This window comes from Odontesthes bonariensis, chromosome 4 (assembly GCF_027942865.1).
Source record: "Odontesthes bonariensis isolate fOdoBon6 chromosome 4, fOdoBon6.hap1, whole genome shotgun sequence".
NCBI classification, from domain to species: domain Eukaryota; kingdom Metazoa; phylum Chordata; class Actinopteri; order Atheriniformes; family Atherinopsidae; genus Odontesthes; species Odontesthes bonariensis.
The window spans coordinates 118,871-141,891 of NC_134509.1; the positions used below are offsets into that span (position 1 = coordinate 118,871).

A 23,021-nucleotide genomic window follows, 5' to 3' on the forward strand; every position below is an offset into this window, starting at 1 on the left:
GATATCTTGCCTAAGCTTTACGGGTATATTCACATTTCTGCTGGGTCTGGAGCTGTGATCAGCGCTCCTGTACGTGGTGACGTCAGTGCGGTGTCGCCGTGATGACGTATACAGTATGCGACACGTGCGGCGCTTTCTTCCCCCGTGTTAGCACTGACTGTTAGCCGAGCATCGCAGCGGAGCGCGGAACCTTTTTTACTAAGTTTAACCAGAACTAAAAGGAATGATGACTGCTACCGGCACGCAGGGCAGGAAGAGGCTCCTGAAGGAGGAGGATATGACCAAGGTGGAGTTCGAAACCAGCGAAGAGGTGGACGTCACCCCCACCTTCGACACGATGGGACTCCGGGAGGATCTGCTCCGCGGCATCTACGCTTACGGTAGGCCGGGGATCCGCGCGGCCTCCGGGGCTGTTAGCTCAGGATGCTAAAGCTAACCGTCGGTCTCTGCGCGGCAGTGTGACGAAGAGACTTAATTAGATTGATTAAACTGGTTAAACTGGGACAGGTGTGTAGGTACCCTCAATCTGTAGTTCAGTTTCTGATTTATTTATTTTTTTCCAAGACCTGAACCCTGAGTTTCCCCGGGTCCTCGGTTAGCATTAGCCGTTTGTGCTAACGGCGCCTCCTGCTGCGGTCTGTAGTTAAATTCCTGCCGCATCCCCTATCTTCACACCAGAATCAGACCCGGTGTCGGTACCCCGGAGCCCTCCCGCCGGTGGGGGACGGTGGAGGCTCCGCGGCTATGAAACTGTTAAATTGACAGAAATCTGAATGGAGTCTGTTGCAAACGGGTTATTCACGTTAGCATGAGCAGCTATTCATACAGCTTCATCACATACTGACGTCATGTTCTCTCACCTGTTGTGGGCCCTGGATGGTTTATCAGATAAATAAATACTTTGTCCATCCCGAAGGGAATCGGAACTGATTTTATTTATTTTAATAAAATGTTTGAGCTCCTGTTGATCAGCTGCTGCTGTGTTTGTGTTTCAGGCTTCGAGAAGCCGTCGGCCATCCAGCAGAGAGCCATCAAACAGATCATCAAAGGCAGAGACGTCATCGCTCAGTAAGCAGCCGCCTGACCTCTGACCTCACATCTGTGCTCCCTCACATCTGTGCACCCTCACATCTGTGCTCCCTCACATCTGTGCTCCCTCACATCTGTGTTCTGACCTCACATCTGTGCTCCCTCACATCTGTGTTCTGACCTCACATCTGTGTTCCCTCACATCTGTGTTCCCTCACATCTGTGCACCCTCACATCTGTGCACCCTCACATCTGTGTTCCCTCACATCTGTGCTCCCTCACATCTGTGCACCCTCACATCTGTGCACCCTCACATCTGTGCTCCCTCACATCTGTGCTCCCTCACATCTGTGCACCCTCACATCTGTGCACCCTCACATCTGTGCTCCCTCACATCTGTGCTCCCTCACATCTGTGCACCCTCACATCTGTGCACCCTCACATCTGTGCTCCCTCACATCTGTGCTCCCTCACATCTGTGTTCTGACCTCACATCTGTGTTCCCTCACATCTGTGCTCCCTCACATCTGTGGTCCCTCACATCTGTGCTCCCTCACATCTGTGCTCCCTCACAGCTGTGCTCCCTCACATCTGTGTTCTGACCTCACATCTGTGCTCCCTCACATCTGTGTTCTGACCTCACATCTGTGCTCCCTCACATCTGTGCTCCCTCACATCTGTGTTCTGACCTCACATCTGTGCTCCCTCACATCTGTGTTCTGACCTCACATCTGTGCTCCCTCACATCTGTGTTCTGACCTCACATCTGTGTTCCCTCACATCTGTGCTCCCTCACATCTGTGCACCCTCACATCTGTGCTCCCTCACATCTGTGCTCCCTCACATCTGTGCTCCCTCACAGCTGTGCTCCCTCACATCTGTGCACCCTCACATCTGTGTTCTGACCTCACATCTGTGCACCCTCACATCTGTGTTCTGACCTCACATCTGTGCACCCTCACATCTGTGCTCTGACCTCACATCTGTGCTCCCTCACATCTGTGCTCCCTCACATCTGTGCTCCCTCACATCTGTGCTCCCTCACATCTGTGTTCCCTCACATCTGTGTTCTGACCTCACATCTGTGCTCCCTCACATCTGTGCACCCTCACATCTGTGCTCCCTCACATCTGTGTTCCCTCACATCTGTGTTCTGACCTCACATCTGTGCTCCCTCACATCTGTGTTCCCTCACATCTGTGTTCTGACCTCACATCTGTGCTCCCTCACATCTGTGCTCCCTCACATCTGTGTTCTGACCTCACATCTGTGCTCCCTCACATCTGTGTTCTGACCTCACATCTGTGTTCTGACCTCACATCTGTGCTCCCTCACATCTGTGCTCCCTCACATCTGTGCTCCCTCACATCTGTGCTCCCTCACATCTGTGCACCCTCACATCTGTGTTCTGACCTCACATCTGTGCTCCCTCACATCTGTGCACCCTCACATCTGTGCTCCCTCACATCTGTGCTCCCTCACATCTGTGCTCCCTCACATCTGTGTTCCCTCACAGCTGTGCTCCCTCACATCTGTGCTCCCTCACATCTGTGCACCCTCACATCTGTGCTCCCTCACAGCTGTGCTCCCTCACATCTGTGTTCCCTCACATCTGTGCTCCCTCACATCTGTGTTCTGACCTCACATCTGTGTTCCCTCACATCTGTGCTCCCTCACATCTGTGTTCCCTCACATCTGTGTTCCCTCACATCTGTGTTCCCTCACATCTGTGTTCCCTCTAGGGCTGTAGCGGTGAGGGAATTCCCACCGCGGTGACTCATAGCCGCTAAACAGCGCGGTATGCGGTGATATCGCATTTTTGTTCATTAGGCTACTTTCCACGACATGCAATGTTAGATGAAAATCGAGCGCATAATCCGGCTTTTTTCCCCAGCGATTCTGACATTTCACTTTGCTTTGCCTGTCATTTACTCGCTCACAGACCAACATGGCAGAGATCAAGCAGCGCATACCCCAGTTCTGCATTGTTGCCAGTGCCACATGGCAAATATCAACATTGTTGCAGACCTGCGCACATTTCGTTTAGTCATGACGGAGAAAAACGAAGCAGATCAGTGCAGCAGTTGAGCTCACGTGTCCGGGATACAGTTTTTTTTAAACAGACTGCCGCCGACCAACCAACCCCGGCACATTTTTAAACTTTTTTAAACTTTTTTTTTTTTATATATAGTTTCACCTACACAGTTTTGTTGAAATGATCAGGTATTTCCCAACAGCAAATGTGCACACCAAGCTGTGGTTCTGCGGAAGCTAGGTTATTGTTGATATTAGACGGTCGCATTTACAACGTTAAACATGGATAATAAGGGAAGATTCAAAGCCATAAAGTGTCCGGACTAGCCAGAGGAGTAAAGCCGAGATAAAGGTAGGCCACTGCATTTTATTTTAACTTCTATTGCTACGACACTGAGTAGGCATATTCTTGTAATATCAGCTGCTGAGGGAGAATGTGACCACAACGAGTGGCATGCAGACGTGTGTGCGTGTGCGGTGCCTATATGCAAAGATGACGACAGAAACGCGGCACCTCGCTGTGTTAATGTGTTTCTCCTGCCTTGAGGGGAATATACAATGTATCATTATTACTGTGCTGGCTTTAAAAAGTATCAGTTCTGTCAGTCGCTTTGTATCTACTGTGCAGTCTTAAAAACTCGTTCAGTTTCTCGAGTTGTTCTGCGCGTGCAAGCTTGCGTGCGGTGGTGGCGGTGGCCTGGACACGCACCGCGGAGGTCCTCTCAGCACCGCGGTGATTGCATTTTGCGGTTATCGCGACAGCCCTAGTTCCCTCACATCTGTGCTCCCTCACATCTGTGTTCTGACCTCACATCTGTGTTCCCTCACATCTGTGTTCTGACCTCACATCTGTGTTCTGACCTCACATCTGTGTTCCCTCACATCTGTGCACCCTCACATCTGTGTTCCCTCACATCTGTGTTCTGACCTCACATCTGTGTTCTGACCTCACATCTGTGTTCTGACCTCACATCTGTGTTCTGACCTCACATCTGTGTTCCCTCACATCTGTGCACCCTCACATCTGTGTTCCCTCACATCTGTGCTCCCTCACATCTGTGTTCCCTCACATCTGTGCTCCCTCACATCTGTGTTCTGACCTCACATCTGTGTTCTGACCTCACATCTGTGCTCCCTCACATCTGTGCTCCCTCACATCTGTGCTCTGACCTCACATCTGTGTTCTGACCTCACATCTGTGTTCTGACCTCACATCTGTGCTCCCTCACATCTGTGTTCTGACCTCACATCTGTGCTCCCTCACATCTGTGCTACCTCACATCTGTGCACCCTCACATCTGTGTTCTGACCTCACATCTGTGCTCCCTCACATCTGTGTTCTGACCTCACATCTGTGTTCCCTCACATCTGTGTTCCCTCACATCTGTGTTCCCTCACATCTGTGCTCCCTCACATCTGTGTTCTGACCTCACATCTGTGTTCCCTCACATCTGTGTTCTGACCTCACATCTGTGCTCCCTCACATCTGTGTTCTGACCTCACATCTGTGCTCCCTCACATCTGTGCACCCTCACATCTGTGTTCTGACCTCACATCTGTGCTCCCTCACATCTGTGTTCCCTCACATCTGTGCTCCCTCACATCTGTGTTCTGACCTCACATCTGTGTTCCCTCACATCTGTGTTCCCTCACATCTGTGCTCCCTCACATCTGTGTTCTGACCTCACATCTGTGCTCCCTCACATCTGTGCTCCCTCACATCTGTGCTCCCTCACATCTGTGTTCTGACCTCACATCTGTGCTCCCTCACATCTGTGCACCCTCACATCTGTGCTCCCTCACATCTGTGTTCTGACCTCACATCTGTGCTCCCTCATCTGTGTTCTGACCTCACATCTGTGTTCTGACCTCACATCTGTGCACCCTCACATCTGTGTTCTGACCTCACATCTGTGTTCTGACCTCACATCTGTGCACCCTCACATCTGTGTTCTGACCTCACATCTGTGCTCCCTCACAGCTGTGTTCCCTCACATCTGTGTTCTGACCTCACATCTGTGCTCCCTCACAGCTGTGTTCCCTCACATCTGTGCTCCCTCACATCTGTGTTCCCTCACATCTGTGCTCCCTCACATCTGTGTTCTGACCTCACATCTGTGTTCTGACCTCACATCTGTGCTACCTCACATCTGTGCTACCTCACATCTGTGCTCCCTCACATCTGTGCTCCCTCACATCTGTGTTCTGACCTCACATCTGTGCTCCCTCACAGCTGTGTTCCCTCACATCTGTGCTCCCTCACATCTGTGTTCCCTCACATCTGTGCTCCCTCACATCTGTGTTCCCTCACATCTGTGCTCCCTCACATCTGTGTTCTGACCTCACATCTGTGTTCTGACCTCACATCTGTGCTACCTCACATCTGTGCTACCTCACATCTGTGCTCCCTCACATCTGTGCTCCCTCACATCTGTGCTACCTCACATCTGTGCTACCTCACATCTGTGTTCTGACCTCACATCTGTGCTACCTCACATCTGTGTTCCCTCACATCTGTGCTCCCTCACAGCTGTGCACCCTCACATCTGTGCTCCCTCACATCTGTGCTACCTCACATCTGTGCTACCTCACATCTGTGTTACCTCACATCTGTGCTCCCTCACATCTGTGTTCTGACCTCACATCTGTGTTCCCTCACAGCTGTGCTCCCTCACATCTGTGTTCCCTCACATCTGTGCTCCCTCACATCTGTGTTCTGACCTCACATCTGTGCTCCCTCACATCTGTGTTCTGACCTCACATCTGTGTTCCCTCACATCTGTGCTCCCTCACATCTGTGCTCCCTCACATCTGTGCTCCCTCACATCTGTGTTCCCTCACATCTGTGTTCCCTCACATCTGTGTTCTGACCTCACATCTGTGTTCTGACCTCTGACCCGCTCAGGTCTCAGTCCGGGACGGGAAAGACGGCCACCTTCTGTATCTCAGTGCTGCAGTGCCTCGACATCCAGGTGAGTGTCCAGAACCTCTCAGGTGATCCCTGGTTAAAGGACCAGAACTCCAATTACCTGTTGGTCTCAGGTGGTCTCAGGTGGTCTCAGGTGGGAGGAGCACAGAGCTGGGAACTGTTCTAAAATTGGTTCTGTGTGAACTGGACTGCATTATTTTACATTTTGTTGTGATTTGGTGCTTTATAAATAAAACTGAATTGAATTGTTCAGGCTGTTGGGTTGTATCTGCGGGGGTTCTGGTTCTGGTTTCAGCAGCTTCAGAACCAGGAACCAGGTCAGGAGAACCTGATAATGAAGTGTTTTTATGCTGATGACATCACGCTGTGATGCGTTTCCTGTCTGCAGGTGAGGGAGACCCAGGCTCTGATCCTGGCTCCAACCAGAGAGCTGGCAGGGCAGATCCAGAAGGTAGTTTTCTCTCTCTCACACACTCACACACACACACCTGAGCTGCAGCCGTCTCTGATTGGCCGCTTCTCTCTCAGGTGCTGCTCGCTCTGGGCGACTACATGAACGTTCAGTGCCACTCCTGCATCGGAGGCACCAACGTGGGCGAGGACATCCGCAAGCTGGACTACGGGCAGCACGTGGTCGCCGGGACGCCCGGACGCGTGTTCGGTGAGTCGTCCGTCGCAACGCCCGCCGGTTAGACGATTGACCGCGCGACCGAATCGGCCAATCAGAAGCTCTCGCTTTTGTTCCCGCAGACATGATTCGCCGCAGGAGTCTGAGGACGAGAGCCATCAAGATGCTGGTGCTGGATGAGGCCGACGAGATGCTGAACAAAGGTGAGTCAGTCTGAGCCCTAACCCTAGTTAGTTAGGTTAATCCTAGTTAGTTTGGTTAACCCTAGTTGGTTAGCCTCTGAGCCCCCCCCCCCCCCCCCCCTTTCTGTCTTCTCAAACCCCAGCTGGTTCTGGTTCTGATGGCCACCCTTCCTGGTTCTGGTTCTGGTGGCCACCCTTCCTGGTTCTGGTTCTGGTGGCCACCCTTCCTGGTTCTGGTTCTGATGGCCACCCTTCCTGGTTCTGGTTCTGGTGGCCACCCTTCCTGGTTCTGGTTCTGCCAGAGGTTTCTTCCTGTTCAAAGGGAGTCGTTTCTCTCCACAGTCGCCTCAGGCACGCTCAGGACGGGAGATTGGACCGAAAAACAAAAAGTTTTCAGTGCAATCTGTTGGTTTCCTTAGCTAGGAAATTGTTTTTGAATTGGCTCTATATGAACGAATTGGATTATTTTATGAATTATGATTATTATTAATTAATTGAATTCCAATTGGCTTGAATTGGACTTACTATCTAAGTGCCTTGAGATGACATTTGTTGTATTTGGCGCTATTGAATTGAATTGAGCTAAGTTTGGTTCGGGGTGATGACGTGAGGATCTGTTTTCATCTCCAGGGTTCAAGGAGCAGATCTACGATGTGTACCGCTACCTGCCGCCGGCCACTCAGGTGGTTCTGATCAGCGCCACGCTGCCGCACGAAATCCTGGAGATGACCAACAAGTTCATGACCGACCCGATTCGCATCCTGGTCAAACGGTGAGTGAACCTGTTCTCCAGGAAGTCTGATGTGAAGATGCTGAGAACAGATTCTGACTCCAGGGCTGCGTTCCAAACCGCATACTACTCCGTGGCGACGTCACGTTACGTTGCATCTTGGGTAGTTTGAGTATGAGTAGTGACCTCATGATGCAAACCCAACATTTAGGAGAATCTAGTATGCATCCAGGAACTTAAAATAAATTAAAGTTAGTAGGAGAAGTATGCGGTTTGGAACACAGCCCGTGACGCTCGGCGAGCTGAGCTGACGGCGCCACCTTGTGTCTCCGCCCTCAGTGACGAGTTGACCTTGGAGGGCATAAAGCAGTTTTTTGTGGCCGTGGAGCGCGAGGAGTGGAAGTTCGACACTCTGTGCGACCTGTACGACACGCTGACCATCACGCAGGCCGTCATCTTCTGCAACACCAAGAGGAAGGTGAGGCACCCCCACACACCTGTACGCACACACCTGTCCTCAGTCCAGCTGTCAGCAGCAAAGCCTTCTGGGACATGTAGTCAGACCCTTTGTGTTTCAGGTGGACTGGCTGACGGAGAAGATGAGGGAGGCCAACTTCACGGTGTCGTCGATGCACGGCGACATGCCGCAGAAGGAGAGGGAGTCCATCATGAAGGAGTTCCGGTCCGGCGCCAGGTAACGCACGCTCACAGCGTAGCCCCGCCCCCAGAACCGCAGAACGCATCTAACAGAACTTCCTGTTGGTTTCAGCCGCGTGTTGATCTCCACCGACGTCTGGGCCCGAGGTCTGGACGTGCCCCAGGTGTCCCTGATCATCAACTACGACCTGCCCAACAACAGAGAGCTCTACATCCACAGGTGCGCCCGCTCAAAGTAGTCCCGCCCCCAAAGCTCTGTTAATAATGCCTGGTTGACCTTTAACCTTTGACCTCCGGCCTCCTCCAGGATTGGTCGGTCCGGGCGCTACGGCAGGAAGGGCGTGGCCATCAACTTCGTGAAGAACGACGACATCAGGATCCTGCGGGACATCGAGCAGTACTACTCCACCCAGATCGACGAGATGCCCATGAACGGTAGGAGCCGGCCAATCGGGGAGCGGCTGCCGTTACCGTGCCAACGGTTCCCATGCTCACATCTGCTCTCTTTCTCCACAGTGGCCGACCTGATCTGATGACATCACAGCGTAGCCCCGCCCCCTGCTGATGACATCACAGCGTAGCCCCGCCCCCTGCTTTGTTTTTTAAAACTTTGTTTTTTCTTTTAACCTGTTGAGGCGACCGACTGTAACCGTCAGTTCTTTTGTAAATAAAGTTGTTTTGGTTCAGGTTTGGTTTTCTTTTAAATCACCAGCTTCACCCGCTCGTTTCTCCTCGTGCACGCTTTTATCGGTGCTCAGGTGTCGCAGCCAATCAGAGCGTCCGGACCCACAGAACCATCAGGCTGGAACAGCTGTTTCCATGGAAACATATTCTTGATCTCAAAGGGAAACTTTATTTATTTAAACATCTAAACACAAACAGGTAAAATGTAAAAGTCGGAGTTATTCGTCTGTTTCTTTGAGCAGAACATGAAGAAGAAATCTGACAAGGGGGCGGAGCCACCGAACACCTCCGTCAGGTGTGTTGCTATGGAAACCGGAACAGACCCAGCTGAGGAGAAGGAGCTGAAATGGTTCCTACGGTGGGGATGAGCCTCACCTGAGGAGGGATCTATGGATCCGGTCACTCTTTGGGTTCCTCCAGCAGAACCAGAACCTCTAAGCGGTTCCAGCTGGACGGTGCTGAGCACTCGTCATGTGACTGTTGTCCAGGACCAGCTGACCCTCAGGTGACATCACTCTGGCCCCGCCCCTTCGGGTCTTTACATCACAAACTGAGCTAAAACATGTTTACAGGAAGTCACGGCTGAGTGTGAGCCAATGGGAGGACCCGTTTAAACCTGCTCTGATTGGTCAGCGTAAAAGGCGACCGGTGAGTCCACAGATCCAATCAGAAGAGGAGGTGGTTGCATGGTGGGCGGGGCCTACAGCTCTCTCCGGATTAACCAGATCTCGTTGCGGCGGTGCGGCGCTCCCGGGTTGTCGTAGACCGCCACCATGTAGCGGTCCCGGTGGAAGTGGTCCCCGAGGTCCAGGACCTCCCACAGCTGGCGGATCTGAGGGCCAACCGTCTCCTCCGTGGTCGTCCCGAAGAACGTCCTGACGGCCAATCAGACGGCAGCATATCAGACACATTTCGATTTTATTTTTAAAGAAAGTCTGTGAACCTCCAGGATTTTAACATTTAGCTCTGCTCTCAGAAAGGCTTGCGTCACACTGTGACCTCTGACCTCTGAGCCTGACTCGTGGTTTTCCTTCCATGTAGCTTATTGTTAGCTGACTTTTAGCTTTATTGTTAGCTGTAATGTTAGCGGATTGTTAACTTTGACGTTAGCTATGTTATATCCTCATTTGTAAGTTGCTTAGGATAAAAGCGTTTTGCTAAATGCAGAAACATAAACACTTTCAGAAGGAGCGTCCAGCAACGTGTTGCTTTATAACCACCAGAGAATTATCACTATTTAATCTTCTACATTTATTACAACATAAATAATGAATTATTGTCATCAAACATACAAGTAAATAAGTCTAAATTAACATTGTAACAATTTAACCGACCATGTTTTACTTCCCCAGCAGAGGAGCTTTATTTGACCATCCAATGTCAGCACCACTTACAGCTAACTAGCATTAGCATGTCATGTTAGCTCCAGGCTTCAGGGTACAACATGAGGCTTTATTCTGTGGAAACATGTTTCTGTGCTGCTGAGAGAACGTCTGCTGGGGACATCAACGCTATGATGCGTAACCATGGCAACAGGAAAGCTGTTAGCCCGTTAGCTGAGCTTACCAAAGCCCACGTGATGCCTGGAGTAAGACCCTGAATCCAGATGAGTTGAAGAGGAGGGCGGGAACAAAATGGAGACAAAGGAGGTAGTTTAAACCATTTCTTCCCCTGATCATTGATAAGATTTTTACGATTACGATTCCCTTTAACGATGCGGTTCTTTGTCGATTCTCATTTGGCGGGAAAAGAACAAACCGGTCGATTAGCATCAACTTTGTTTAGTGGCTTTTGGAGCTTTGTACTTAGGGTTGAGGATCTTTGTCACCCTAGAAAACATAATAATGAATAAGTAAATGTAACATCTGGTTAACTTAGAGTTGCATGTTTTCCTCTGACTCAGCATACAATGGAACACATTCACCTACCGCAGTCCAGGGGCATCTACAGTTGCCTTTTACCCCAAACTCACAGCTCTGTGACTTTGGTCTATCCTGGCCGGGGTCAGTTTACTCTTCCCTGCTTGGTGGAAGGAGAAGCTGGAGGTAGAACTTCCTCTGGCTCTGAGCCAGTCGGACTCTGGTGACGGTCGTCTGAATGTGATGCACGAGAAGGCGTTAACCGCTACTAACAGCAGGTTTTACAGGATGCTGGCGCCAACATGAGAGGCAGTTTGGTTAGCTGCAGTGTTAGCCGAGGACATGCTAACGTTGCTAACGTTGCTGCTGCTACGCGACATTCATTCATAGTTTCTGCATGTTGGTGTTTTTTTCCTCCTTTTGGTTAAATATCCATTTTACAGAGATGGGACTCGAGTCGCTGTGACTCGACTTGCCCAAGAAAAACCTACTTGGGACTTGCACATGTGTGACTTGGTCCCATCTCTGTAAGTATTGCAACTTGCCCTGTTTGTCGTCTTTTTTAGTGAAGTGGAACCAAACTTTCGAGTGTTTGTTGGGCGCCATGTTGACCGTTGACTCGCCTGCGTAAGCGACTTGCAAACGATTCCCAGGAGTTGAATCCCCGGGTTTGGATTATCATCCCTAAAACACAAAAACAGCTTAAGGATGACCTCACCTGGCGACCACTCTGATTGGCTCCCTGTAGACGATGGCGATGTCGGGGTCGGAGGACCGCGGCGGGCTGCTCTGGAACTCAGCGGGCAGGAAGAACGCCGTCTCCACGTTTTTTTGGAAGGCGCCGCCGTCCTCCATGAGGATGTTGCTGACCACGGGTACGGTCATGCCCAGGTAGCGACCTGCAAAGGACGGCTGGTCAGGAACGTGTGGCGAGCCCTCACCGTGGGCGGGGGCCTCACCGTGGGCGGGGGCCTCACCGTGGGCGGGGGCCTCACCGTGGGCGGAGCCCCACCGTGGGCGGGGCCCCACCGTGGGCGGGGCCTCACCGTGGGCGGGGCCTCACCGTGGGCGGGGCCTCACCTGCTGAGTTCTCCTTGCAGATGAAGCGCATCAGCTTCATGAAGCCCAGCGAGATGCTCTGCTCGTACAGCTCCTCCCCTCGGGTCACACAGGCCCAGTGGCCCGCCGGGTAGACCCGCTCCTGGTACAGGACCTCCCCCATCTGGAACCAGGAGAGAAACAGGTCAGGGCCTGGGACCGGGTTCTGGGACCGGGTTCTAGGACCGGGTTCTGGGACCGGGTTCTGGGACCGGGTTCAGGTTCTGACGGTTTTACCTTCTCATGGGTAGAAATGAGGGCAGATGGGATGGGCTCCCTCTGCTGGCTGTTGCGAGTCATTTCCTGTATGGGTCCCGTCATTTCTGTAACAGAGCGGGAAGTTTTTAGGGTTAACAACAACAAGTCACCTGACCAACGCCACTTCCTGTTCCTGGCCTCAGCTTTCACATTAAAAGCTCCCTGAAAGAAGAAGAAAGTGGAGCTTGTATAGGCCCCCCCCCCTCACCTGGAGAACCGACACCTGGTGACTACAGGCCCCGCCCCCTCACCTGGAGGAACCGACACCTGGTGACTACAGGCCCCGCCCCCTCACCTGGAGGAACCGACACCTGGTGACTACAGGCCCAGCCCCCTCACCTGGAGGAACCGACACCTGGTGACTAAAGGCCCCGCCCCCTCACCTGGAGGAACCGACACCTGGTGAGTGCTGGCGACCGCCTGCCAGTGTGTCAGCAGTCGGTTTCCCTCCTCTTCATCCATTGGCTGAGGGTTATCGGTGATGTCATCGTCCAGCTGCTCATCGTCCAATCCCTCGAGGTCTTCCAGAGAGATCAGAGCCATGACCCCGGTGATGTCAGAGGAGGCGTGGCTTTATTGTACCTGCAGAGAAACAGAAAGAAGCATTAAGCCGGGTCCTGGAGCATTTAAACCCGGTCCTGGAGCATTAAGCCGGGTCCTGGAGCATTAAGCCGGGTCCTGGAGCATTTAAACCCGGTCCTGGAGCATTAAGCCGGGTCCTGGAGCATTGAGCCCGGGTCCTGGAGCATTTAAACCCGGTCCTGGAGCATTAAGCCCGGGTCCTGGAGCATTAAAGCCCGGGTCCTGGAGCATTAAAGCCGGGTCCTGGAGCATTTAAACCCGGTCCTGGAGCATTAAGCCGGGTCCTGGAGCATTGAGCCCGGGTCCTGGAGCATTTAAACCCGGTCCTGGAGCATTAAGCCCGGGTCCTGGAGCATTAAAGCCCGGGTCCTGGAGCATTAAAGCCCGGGTCCTGGAGCATTAAAGCCGGGTCCTGGAGCATTTAAACCCGGTCCTGGAGCATTAAGCCCGGGTCCTGGAGCATTTAAACCCGGTCCTGGAGCATTAAGCCGGGTCCTGGAGCATTAAAGCCGGGTCCTGGAGCATTTAAAGCCGGGTCCTGGAGCATTAAAGCCGGGTCCTGGAGCATTAAAGCCGGGTCCTGGAGCATTAACACGGTCCTGGAGCATTGAGCCCGGGTCCTGGAGCATTTAAACCCGGTCCTGGAGCATTAAGCCCGGGTCCTGGAGCATTTAAGCCCGGGTCCTGGAGCATTAAAGCCGGGTCCTGGAGCATTTAAACCCGGTCCTGGAGCATTAAGCCGGGTCCTGGAGCATTGAGCCCGGGTCCTGGAGCATTTAAACCCGGTCCTGGAGCATTAAGCCCGGGTCCTGGAGCATTAAAGCCCGGGTCCTGGAGCATTAAAGCCGGGTCCTGGAGCATTTAAACCCGGTCCTGGAGCATTAAGCCGGGTCCTGGAGCATTGAGCCCGGGTCCTGGAGCATTTAAACCCGGTCCTGGAGCATTAAAGCCCGGGTCCTGGAGCATTAAAGCCCGGGTCCTGGAGCATTAAAGCCGGGTCCTGGAGCATTAAAGCCCGGGTCCTGGAGCATTAAAGCCCGGGTCCTGGAGCATTAAAGCCGGGTCCTGGAGCATTTAAACCCGGTCCTGGAGCATTAAGCCCGGGTCCTGGAGCATTAAGCCCGGGTCCTGGAGCATTTAAACCCGGTCCTGGAGCATTAAGCCGGGTCCTGGAGCATTAAAGCCGGGTCCTGGAGCATTTAAACCCGGGTCCTGGAGCATTAAAGCCGGGTCCTGGAGCATTAAAGCCGGGTCCTGGAGCATTAACACGGTCCTGGAGCATTTAAACCCGGTCCTGGAGCATTAAGCCCGGGTCCTGGAGCATTTAAACCCGGGTCCTGGAGCATTAAGCCCGGGTCCTGGAGCATTAAAGCCGGGTCCTGGAGCATTAAAGCCGGGTCCTGGAGCCTTAAGCCCGGGTCCTGGAGCCTTAAGCCCGGGTCCTGGAGCATTAAAGCCGGGTCCTGGAGCATTAAAGCCGGGTCCTGGAGCATTGAGCCCGGGTCCTGGAGCATTTAAACCCGGGTCCTGGAGCATTGAGCCCGGGTCCTGGAGCAATAAGCCCGGGTCCTGGAGCATTAGACCCGGGTCCTGGAGCATTAGACCCGGGTCCTGGAGCATTAAAGCCGGGTCCTGGAGCAATAAGCCCGGGTCCTGGAGCATTAAGCCCGGGTCCTGGAGCATTAAAGTCGGGTCCTGGAGCTTTAACACGGTCCTGGAGCATTAAAGCCGGGTCCTGGAGCTTTAACACGGTCCTGGAGCATTAAGCCCGGGTCCTGGAGCAATAAGCCCGGGTCCTGGAGCATTAAGCCCGGTCCTGGAGCATTTAAACCCGGTCCTGGAGCATTAAGCCCGGGTCCTGGAGCATTAAGCCCGGGTCCTGGAGCAATAAGCCCGGGTCCTGGAGCAATAAGCCCGGGTCCTGGAGCATTAAGCCCGGGTCCTGGAGCAATAAGCCCGGGTCCTGGAGCATTAGACCCGGGTCCTGGAGCATTAAAGCCGGGTCCTGGAGCATTAAGCCCGGGTCCTGGAGCAATAAGCCCGGGTCCTGGAGCATTAAGCCCGGGTCCTGGAGCATTAGACCCGGGTCCTGGAGCATTAAAGCCGGGTCCTGGAGCATTAAAGCCGGGTCCTGGAGCATTAAGCCCGGGTCCTGGAGCATTAAGCCCGGGTCCTGGAGCATTAAGCCCGGGTCCTGGAGCAATAAGCCCGGGTCCTGGAGCATTAAAGCCGGGTCCTGGAGCTTTAACACGGTCCTGGAGCATTAAGCCCGGGTCCTGGAGCATTAAGCCCGGGTCCTGGAGCAATAAGCCCGGGTCCTGGAGCATTAGACCCGGGTCCTGGAGCATTAAAGCCGGGTCCTGGAGCATTAAGCCCGGGTCCTGGAGCAATAAGCCCGGGTCCTGGAGCATTAAGCCCGGGTCCTGGAGCAATAAGCCCGGGTCCTGGAGCATTAAAGCCGGGTCCTGGAGCATTAAAGCCGGGTCCTGGAGCTTTAACACGGTCCTGGAGCATTAAAGCCGGGTCCTGGAGCTTTAACACGGTCCTGGAGCATTAAAGCCGGGTCCTGGAGCTTTAACACGGTCCTGGAGCATTAAAGCCGGGTCCTGGAGCTTTAACACGGTCCTGGAGCATTAAGCCCGGGTCCTGGAGCATTAAAGCCGGGTCCTGGAGCATTAACACGGTCCTGGAGCTTTAACACGGGTCCTGGAGCATTAAGCCCGGGTCCTGGAGCATTAAAGCCGGGTCCTGGAGCATTAAAGCCGGGTCCTGGAGCTTTAACACGGTCCTGGAGCTTTAACACGGTCCTGGAGCTTTAACACGGGTCCTGGAGCATTAAGCCCGGGTCCTGGAGCATTAAAGCCGGGTCCTGGAGCATTAAAGCCGGGTCCTGGAGCTTTAACACGGTCCTGGAGCATTAAGCCCGGGTCCTGGAGCTTTAACACGGTCCTGGAGCATTAAAGCCGGGTCCTGGAGCATTAAAGCCGGGTCCTGGAGCTTTAACACGGTCCTGGAGCATTAAGCCCGGGTCCTGGAGCATTAAAGCCGGGTCCTGGAGCATTAAAGCCGGGTCCTGGAGCTTTAACACGGTCCTGGAGCATTAAGCCCGGGTCCTGGAGCTTTAACACGGTCCTGGAGCATTAAGCCCGGGTCCTGGAGCATTAAAGCCGGGTCCTGGAGCATTAAAGCCGGGTCCTGGAGCATTAACACGGTCCTGGAGCATTAAAGCCGGGTCCTGGAGCATTAAAGCCGGGTCCTGGAGCTTTAACACGGTCCTGGAGCATTAAGCCCGGGTCCTGGAGCATTAAAGCCGGGTCCTGGAGCTTTAACACGGTCCTGGAGCTTTAACACGGGTCCTGGAGCATTAAGCCCGGGTCCTGGAGCATTAAGCCCGGGTCCTGGAGCATTAAACCGGGTCCTGGAGCATTAAACCCGGGTCCTGGAGCATTAGCCCGGGTCCTGGAGCACTAAACCCGGGTCCTGGAGCATTAGCCCGGGTCCTGGAGCACTAAACCCGGGTCCTGGAGCATTAGGCCCGGGTCCTGGAGCATTAAACCGGGTCCTGGAGCATTAAAGCCGGGTCCTGGAGCACTAAACCCGGGTCATGGAGCATTAAACCGGGTCCTGGAGCATTAACACGGTCCTGGAGCATTAAACCGGGTCCTGGAGCATTAAGCCCGGGTCCTGGAGCATTAAACCGGGTCCTGGAGCATTAGGCCCGGGTCCTGGAGCATTAAACCGGGTCCTGGAGCATTAGGGCCGGGACCTGGAGCATTAAACCCGGTCCTGGAGCATTAAAGCCGGGTCCTGGAGCATTAAAGCCGGGTCCTGGAGCATTAACACGGTCCTGGAGCATTAAAGCCGGGTCCTGGAGCATTAAAGCCGGGTCCTGGAGCATTAAACCGGGTCCTGGAGCATTAAACCCGGGTCCTGGAGCATTAAACCGGGTCCTGGAGCATTAGCCCGGGTCCTGGAGCACTAAACCCGGGTCCTGGAGCATTAGCCCGGGTCCTGGAGCATTGAACCCGGGTCCTGGAGGTGAACCGGTCCGCTTTGAACCCGCCTGATCTCGGGACAGGAAGTAGGGAAGCTAGCGGCGTTAGCGGCGCTAGCAGCGTAAGCGGCGTTAGCACGGAACGGCCCGGGCTCAGCCCTTCAGTTAGCGCGGGTCCGGTCCGGTTCCGTGTTAGATGAGTCGGTTCTGTTCAGAGCAGAATGTCTCACCTGGTTCTGAGCGCACCTGTCCGCCCGGTGAGTCCGCAGCTGTCCAACCAAATCAAAACAAATCCCCCTCCGTCTTCTTCTCCTTCTTTGTTCTCTTCTTCTGCTTTTCCGGGTTTATTTTCCGCTCCGAGCGCTTCAAAATAAGAGCGTCAGAGGTCAGCTGATCAACTAATCAAACTAATCAATCAGTCACGTGGACATCACGTAAACATCTGCAGTTAATAACAGAACCAGAACCAGAAACAGAACCAGAACCGACCAGAGTTGGAGTTTTCTGTTTGTTTATGTTGAAAAAGGAAAATTAATAAACACTTTTTTTTAAAAGTCTGAGGTACATATCCTGTCAACAAAGACAGATTGATCAAATCCAATATGGAAGTATTGATTAATGGGAAAACCTCCTTGAACAGTCTGGTTGGGATTGGGTCTAAAACACAAGTTGATGGTTTAGAAGAGACTATTGCTGTTGTTAGTTCAGAGAGATCAACTGGACAGAAGCCGTCTGAATACAAATCAGGTTCTAAAGATACTTCTAAAGCTGCTGTACTTGATGATACATCACTGATAATAGTGGGAAGGATCCCACTAATCAGAATCCGTGTCGATAAAGACAGTAAAAAAGAACATAAATGTGTAAATAAAAGAAAAGCAGAATGTGTCCCGTCATTATGACCCTCCACAGAGTCCCTGTAAAAGAATGGAAGAAACATTGGGATCCAAGTCATTGAATAAGGTTTCCAAACCTGATGAAATTGGTTTGAGTTTGAATGTGATGCGCAGGTGAAGTATTCCAGAGGCACCAACTCACTTTGTGCCTTAACATTTGGTTCCTTATTGCTGATCCGCTGCAATAAAATACTGTTTCCATGAATGTGATGAACTGCAGGTCAGTCAGACACGTTCTGCTGATGGCCGTCAGCCTCAGCCCTGAGATCTGATTGGTTCCCTGAGTCAGCCTGAAGCCTGAGTTATACTTCTTCTAACTGCCCTTGCGCTTGTGTTAATGGCTCGAGACGTTTATGCTTCATTTTGCTTTGCCGGCGGTTGCGTGTGCTGCGTGGCGATTCACCGCCAGGACAGTAGGTGGAGCAGCGGGTTTTTTCAATGAGAAGCCTACTACGATGAAAGGAAATTCACCGCCAGGAGCTCTTCAGCAAGTCTCTCTTCGAGTGGATTCATCATAGACATAATATATATAATATATTATGTCTATGGGATTCATGCTTCTTCTTCTTCTTCACTTTCTACCTTGGCGTTTGAAAACAGCGGTCTTTTTTTTTTTTTAAACTTTTAATAGTAATTCAACAAAATAACAGTTTACAAATGTGAGCATAACGCCAAAAAGAAGATAGCCAGGGGGAGCATAGGAATAATAATAATAATAAGAAGAAGATGACCTTCATAATGCACTTACAAAAAGAAAAAAAACAGCGGTCTTTTATTAGGGGATGAAACCGTAAGATGAACACGCCGCCGGATGTGATGTAGATAGTGGCTTGTGCTCGCGTCCAGAGTGGCTACACTATAGCTCTGCTCGCGTCTTGCGTCTTGTCTTGCGCGAAGTTTAGAAAATTGAGGTGACACAGGCAAGCACGCAAGGGGGGGCTTGCAACCGCGCAAGGGCTTGCGTTTCTTCTTGCGTCTTGCTTTGCGTCTTACGTTACCGACTATAAACCAGACTTGAGAGTCACAGCTGAGGGCTGCAGATTTCCAAATGTGAGCCTGAGAGTCACAGCTGAGGGCTGCAGATCTCTAACTGTGAGCCTGAGAGTCACAGCTGAGGGCTTCAGATTTCTAAATGTCAGCCTGAGAGTCACAGCTGAGGGCTGCAGATCTCCAAATGTCAGCCTGAGAGTCACAGCTGAGGGCTGCAGATCTCTAACTATGAGCCTGAGAGTCACGGCTGAGGGCTGCAGATCTCTAGATGTGAGCCTGAGAGTCACAGCTGAGGGCTGCAGATCTCTAGATGTGAGCCTGAGAGTCACAGCTGAGGGCTTCAGATCTCTAACTATAAGCCTGAGAGTCACAGCTGAGGGCTGCAGATCTCTGGATGTGAGCCTGAGAGTCACAGCTGAGGGCTACAGATCTCTGGATGTGAGCCTGAGAGTCACAGCTGAGGGCTGCAGATCTCCATCTAACTGTCCTTCCTGTGGCAGCCAGCAGGGGGCACTGCGTCACCTCAGCTGGAGATGCCTCTCCATGCTGAGGTGTTTATTTATCCTGATTCTGTACAGCGACCCAGTTCATCTGAGTTAACTGAGTTATCTGAGTTAACTGAGTTAACTGAGTTTACTATTTACTGAGTTATCTGAGTTTACTGAGTTAACTGAGTTTACTGTTTACTGAGTTAACTGTGTTCATCTGAGTTAACTGAGTTAACTGACTTTACTGTTTACTGAGTTATCTGAGTTTACTGAGTTAACTGAGTTTACTGTTTACTGAGTTAACTGTGTTCATCTGAGTTAACTGAGTTAACTGACTTTACTGTTTACTGAGTTATCTGAGTTAACTGAGTTTACTGTTTACTGAGTTAACTGAGTTAACTGAGTTTACTGTTTACTGAGTTATCTGAGTTATCTGAGTTTACTGAGTTATCTGAGTTATCTGAGTTAACTGAGTTCATCTGAGTTCATCTGAGTTAACTGAGTTATCTGAGATAACTGAGTTTTCTGAGTTTACTGAGTTCATCTGAGTTTACTGAGTTAACTTAGTTAACTGAGTTCATCTGAGTTCATCTGAGTTCATCTGAGTTAACTGAGTTATCTGAGTTATCTGAGTTAACTGAGTTATCTGAGTTAACTGAGTTCATCTGAGTTTACTGAGTTAACTGAGTTCATCTGAGTTCATCTGAGTTAACTGAGTTATCTGAGTTTACTGAGTTAACTGAGTTCATCTGAGTTAACTGAGTTAACTGAGTTATCTGAGTTTACTGAGTTAACTGAGTTAACTGAGTTCATCTGAGTTAACTGAGTTTACTGAGTTCATCTGAGTTAACTGAGTTTACTGAGTTTACTGAGTTATCTGAGTTTACTGAGTTAACTAAGTTTACTGTTTACTGAGTTATCTGAGTTAACTGAGTTTACTGAGTTAACTGAGTTAACTGTGTTAACTGAGTTCATTGTGTTCATCTGAGTAAACTCAGTTAACTGAGTTAACTGAGTTCACTGAGTTAACTGAGTTAACTTTGTTAACTGAGTTCATTGTGTTCATCTGAGTAAACTCAGTTAACTGAGTTAACTGAGTTCACTGAGTTCACTGAGTTAACTGAGTTAACTTTGTTAACTGGGTTTACTGTGTTCATCTGAGTAAACTCAGTTAACTGAGTTAACTGAGTTCACTGAGTTAACTGAGTTCACTTTGTTAACTGGGTTTACTGTGTTCATCTGAGTAAACTCAGTTAACTCAGTTAACTGAGTTCACTGTGTTCATTACCTTAACCTTAACCTTAACATGTTGAGTTCAGACATCTGACAGGAAATAAAAGTTTTATTTCTATTGATTCACAGCTGGACGCACTGAGCATGTGCAGGGACCCGGAGGGTCTCAGTGAGGTCAGAGGTCAGCGCGCCACAGCAGCAGGAAAGATGGCGGCCGTTGTTTAAAAGCTGTCAGCGTTGGCAGATATTACAAAGTGCTCCGACGCAGCCTGATTAAATTTTCAGCAGCAGTAGCCGTGCACGCCCCCGTGCACGCCCCCGTGCACGCCCCCGTGCACGCCCCCGTGCACGCCCCCGTGCACGCCCCCGTGCACGCCCCCGTGCACGCCCCCGTGCACGTGCCTGCACACTTCCGGCCCCCTGAGAACGGCCATGAATTATTCAGGCGGCACTCACCCTCTGATGGAGGAACGGCCGCAGGGCTGCAGGAGCGCTGACTGATCACATGATCTGCATGTTCGCTGCGGATAGAACCGCAGACCCGGTACACGGACAGAACCGCGGGCCCGGTACACGGACCCGGTACGCGGACCCGGTACGCGGACAGAACCGCAGACCCGGTACACGGACAGAACCGCAGGCCCGGTACACAGACAGAACCGCAGGCCCGGTACACAGACAGAACCGCAGACCCGGTACACGGACCCGGTACACAGACAGAACCGCAGACCCGGTACACAGACAGAACCGCAGGCCCGGTACACGGACAGAACCGCAGACCCGGTACACGGACCCGGTACACGGACAGAACCGCAGGCCCGGTACACGGACAGAACCGCAGACCCGGTACACGGACCCGGTACACAGACAGAACCGCAGGCCCGGTACACGGACAGAACCGCAGACCCGGTACACGGACCCGGTACACGGACAGAACCGCAGGCCCGGTACACGGACAGAACCGCAGACCCGGTACACAGACAGAACCGCAGGCCCGGTACACGGACAGAACCGCAGACCCGGTACACGGACCCGGTACACAGACAGAACCGCAGGCCCGGTACACGGGCCCGGTACACAGACAGAACCGCAGACCCGGTACACAGACAGAACCGCAGGCCCGGTACACGGACAGAACCGCAGACCCGGTACGCGGACCCGGTACGCGGACAGAACCGCAGACCGCAGACCCGGTACACGGACCCGGTACACAGACAGAACCGCAGACCCGGTACACAGACAGAACCGCAGGCCCGGTACACGGACAGAACCGCAGACCCGGTACACGGACCCGGTACACAGACAGAACCGCAGGCCCGGTACACGGACAGAACCGCAGACCCGGTACACGGACCCGGTACACAGACAGAACCGCAGACCCGGTACACGGACCCGGTACACAGACAGAACCGCAGGCCCGGTACACGGACAGAACCGCAGACCCGGTACACGGACCCGGTACACGGACAGAACCGCAGGCCCGGTACACGGACAGAACCGCAGACCCGGTACACGGACCCGGTACACGGACAGAACCGCAGGCCCGGTACACAGACAGAACCGTGGGTCCATGTTTCCCACCTGCTCCTTACTTTAATGTTGGTCCTGTGCACGCTCCTCTGTGCGGATGCAGCAGCCAATAGGAACGCTCTCTGTGGAGAACAGGCCTGATTGGCCGTTTCCTCTGACGGGTTCTGCAGAATCTGCTGATCCAAATCAATCCTGAATACAGAAACACATGAATAATTAAGGCAGAACTCAGTCAGCGCCTTTAGCCTGATCTGGAGCCTCTCAGTGCGGCTCCCACACTGGCTGCGCTCTGATTGGTCGCTGAGCCGTGGTGATGTAATCAGAGTTCATTTCTCTGTGTGTTCATTGGTTTATCCTTTCAAAGTTTCAAAGTTTCCTCTCTGATGGAAACATCCTGACGGTAAAATCATCTTTAGATGCTCTGAGTTTCATCTGTTTTCACCCAGGATGGCCATGGTCCAGGTCCTGGTCCTGGTCCTGGTTCTGGTCCTGGTTCTTGCTCTCTGGTCATGTGACAGCAAGGTGATTGGTCAGCTGCAGGTGGGAAAGTGGGTGGGGTCTGGGCTTTTCATCATCACCAGGCTGAAGAAGACAAAGAGGAAGAACATACAGGTTCCCAACCCGTGGTCCGTGGCCCTGTGGGGGGGCCACAGAGGATCCTGATCCAAAGGTCCAGCGGTGGATTCGGGTTCTGATGGTGTCAGGAAGCCCGGCTGTGATGAATTAATCCGTGGTACCTCCCCCTGAGACACTGAGAGGACCCGAGTCATCCAACAAGGAAGAACTCCAGATGTTCTGATCCGAATGGTTCAGACCAGCAGCTTTGGTCTTTGGGTCCTGGTGCTGATTAGATGGTCACCATGAGTCTGAACCGTATGCTGTTTATCCCATTTACTGGTTATCAGCTTTAACTAACCCATTGTACTGGTAATCAGCTTTAACTAACCTTAACATGTGGGTTATCAGCTTTAACTAACCTTAACATGTTGGTTATCAGCTTTAACTAACCCATTGTACTGGCTATCAGCTTTAACTAACCTTAACATGTTGGTTATCAGCTTTAACTAACCCATTGTACTGGCTATCAGCTTTAACTAACCCATTGTACTGGTTATCAGCTTTAACTAACCCATTGTACTGGTTATCAGTTTTAACTAACCTTAACATGTTGGTTATCAGCTTTAACTAACCATAACATGTTGGTTATCAGCTTTAACTAA

The 23,021-nt window shown here is 52.1% G+C and overlaps 2 protein-coding genes across 2 annotated transcripts; one reads left to right on the forward strand and one right to left on the reverse strand.

The window, feature by feature from the left end:
* The first annotated feature begins 111 nt into the window (after positions 1-111).
* On the forward strand, positions 112-8,875 carry eif4a3 (eukaryotic translation initiation factor 4A3). The gene is made up of 12 exons (XM_075462389.1): positions 112-380; positions 996-1,068; positions 5,969-6,035; positions 6,381-6,443; positions 6,521-6,653; positions 6,743-6,823; positions 7,433-7,574; positions 7,872-8,010; positions 8,111-8,226; positions 8,302-8,409; positions 8,497-8,624; positions 8,706-8,875. The coding sequence occupies exons 1-12, from the start codon at positions 224-226 to the stop codon at positions 8,720-8,722; spliced, it is 1,224 nt and encodes a 407-aa protein (XP_075318504.1). The 5' UTR covers positions 112-223; the 3' UTR covers positions 8,723-8,875.
* Positions 8,876-9,019: 144 nt separating this feature from the next.
* Positions 9,020-17,011, reverse strand: soul4 (heme-binding protein soul4). Its single transcript, XM_075462390.1, has 6 exons — positions 16,895-17,011; positions 12,472-12,670; positions 12,068-12,153; positions 11,813-11,954; positions 11,451-11,631; positions 9,020-9,748 (listed from the first exon to the last, which is right to left on the reverse strand). The coding sequence occupies exons 2-6, from the start codon at positions 12,629-12,631 to the stop codon at positions 9,574-9,576; spliced, it is 744 nt and encodes a 247-aa protein (XP_075318505.1). The 5' UTR covers positions 12,632-12,670; positions 16,895-17,011; the 3' UTR covers positions 9,020-9,573.
* Between the last annotated feature and the right edge of the window lie 6,010 nt (positions 17,012-23,021).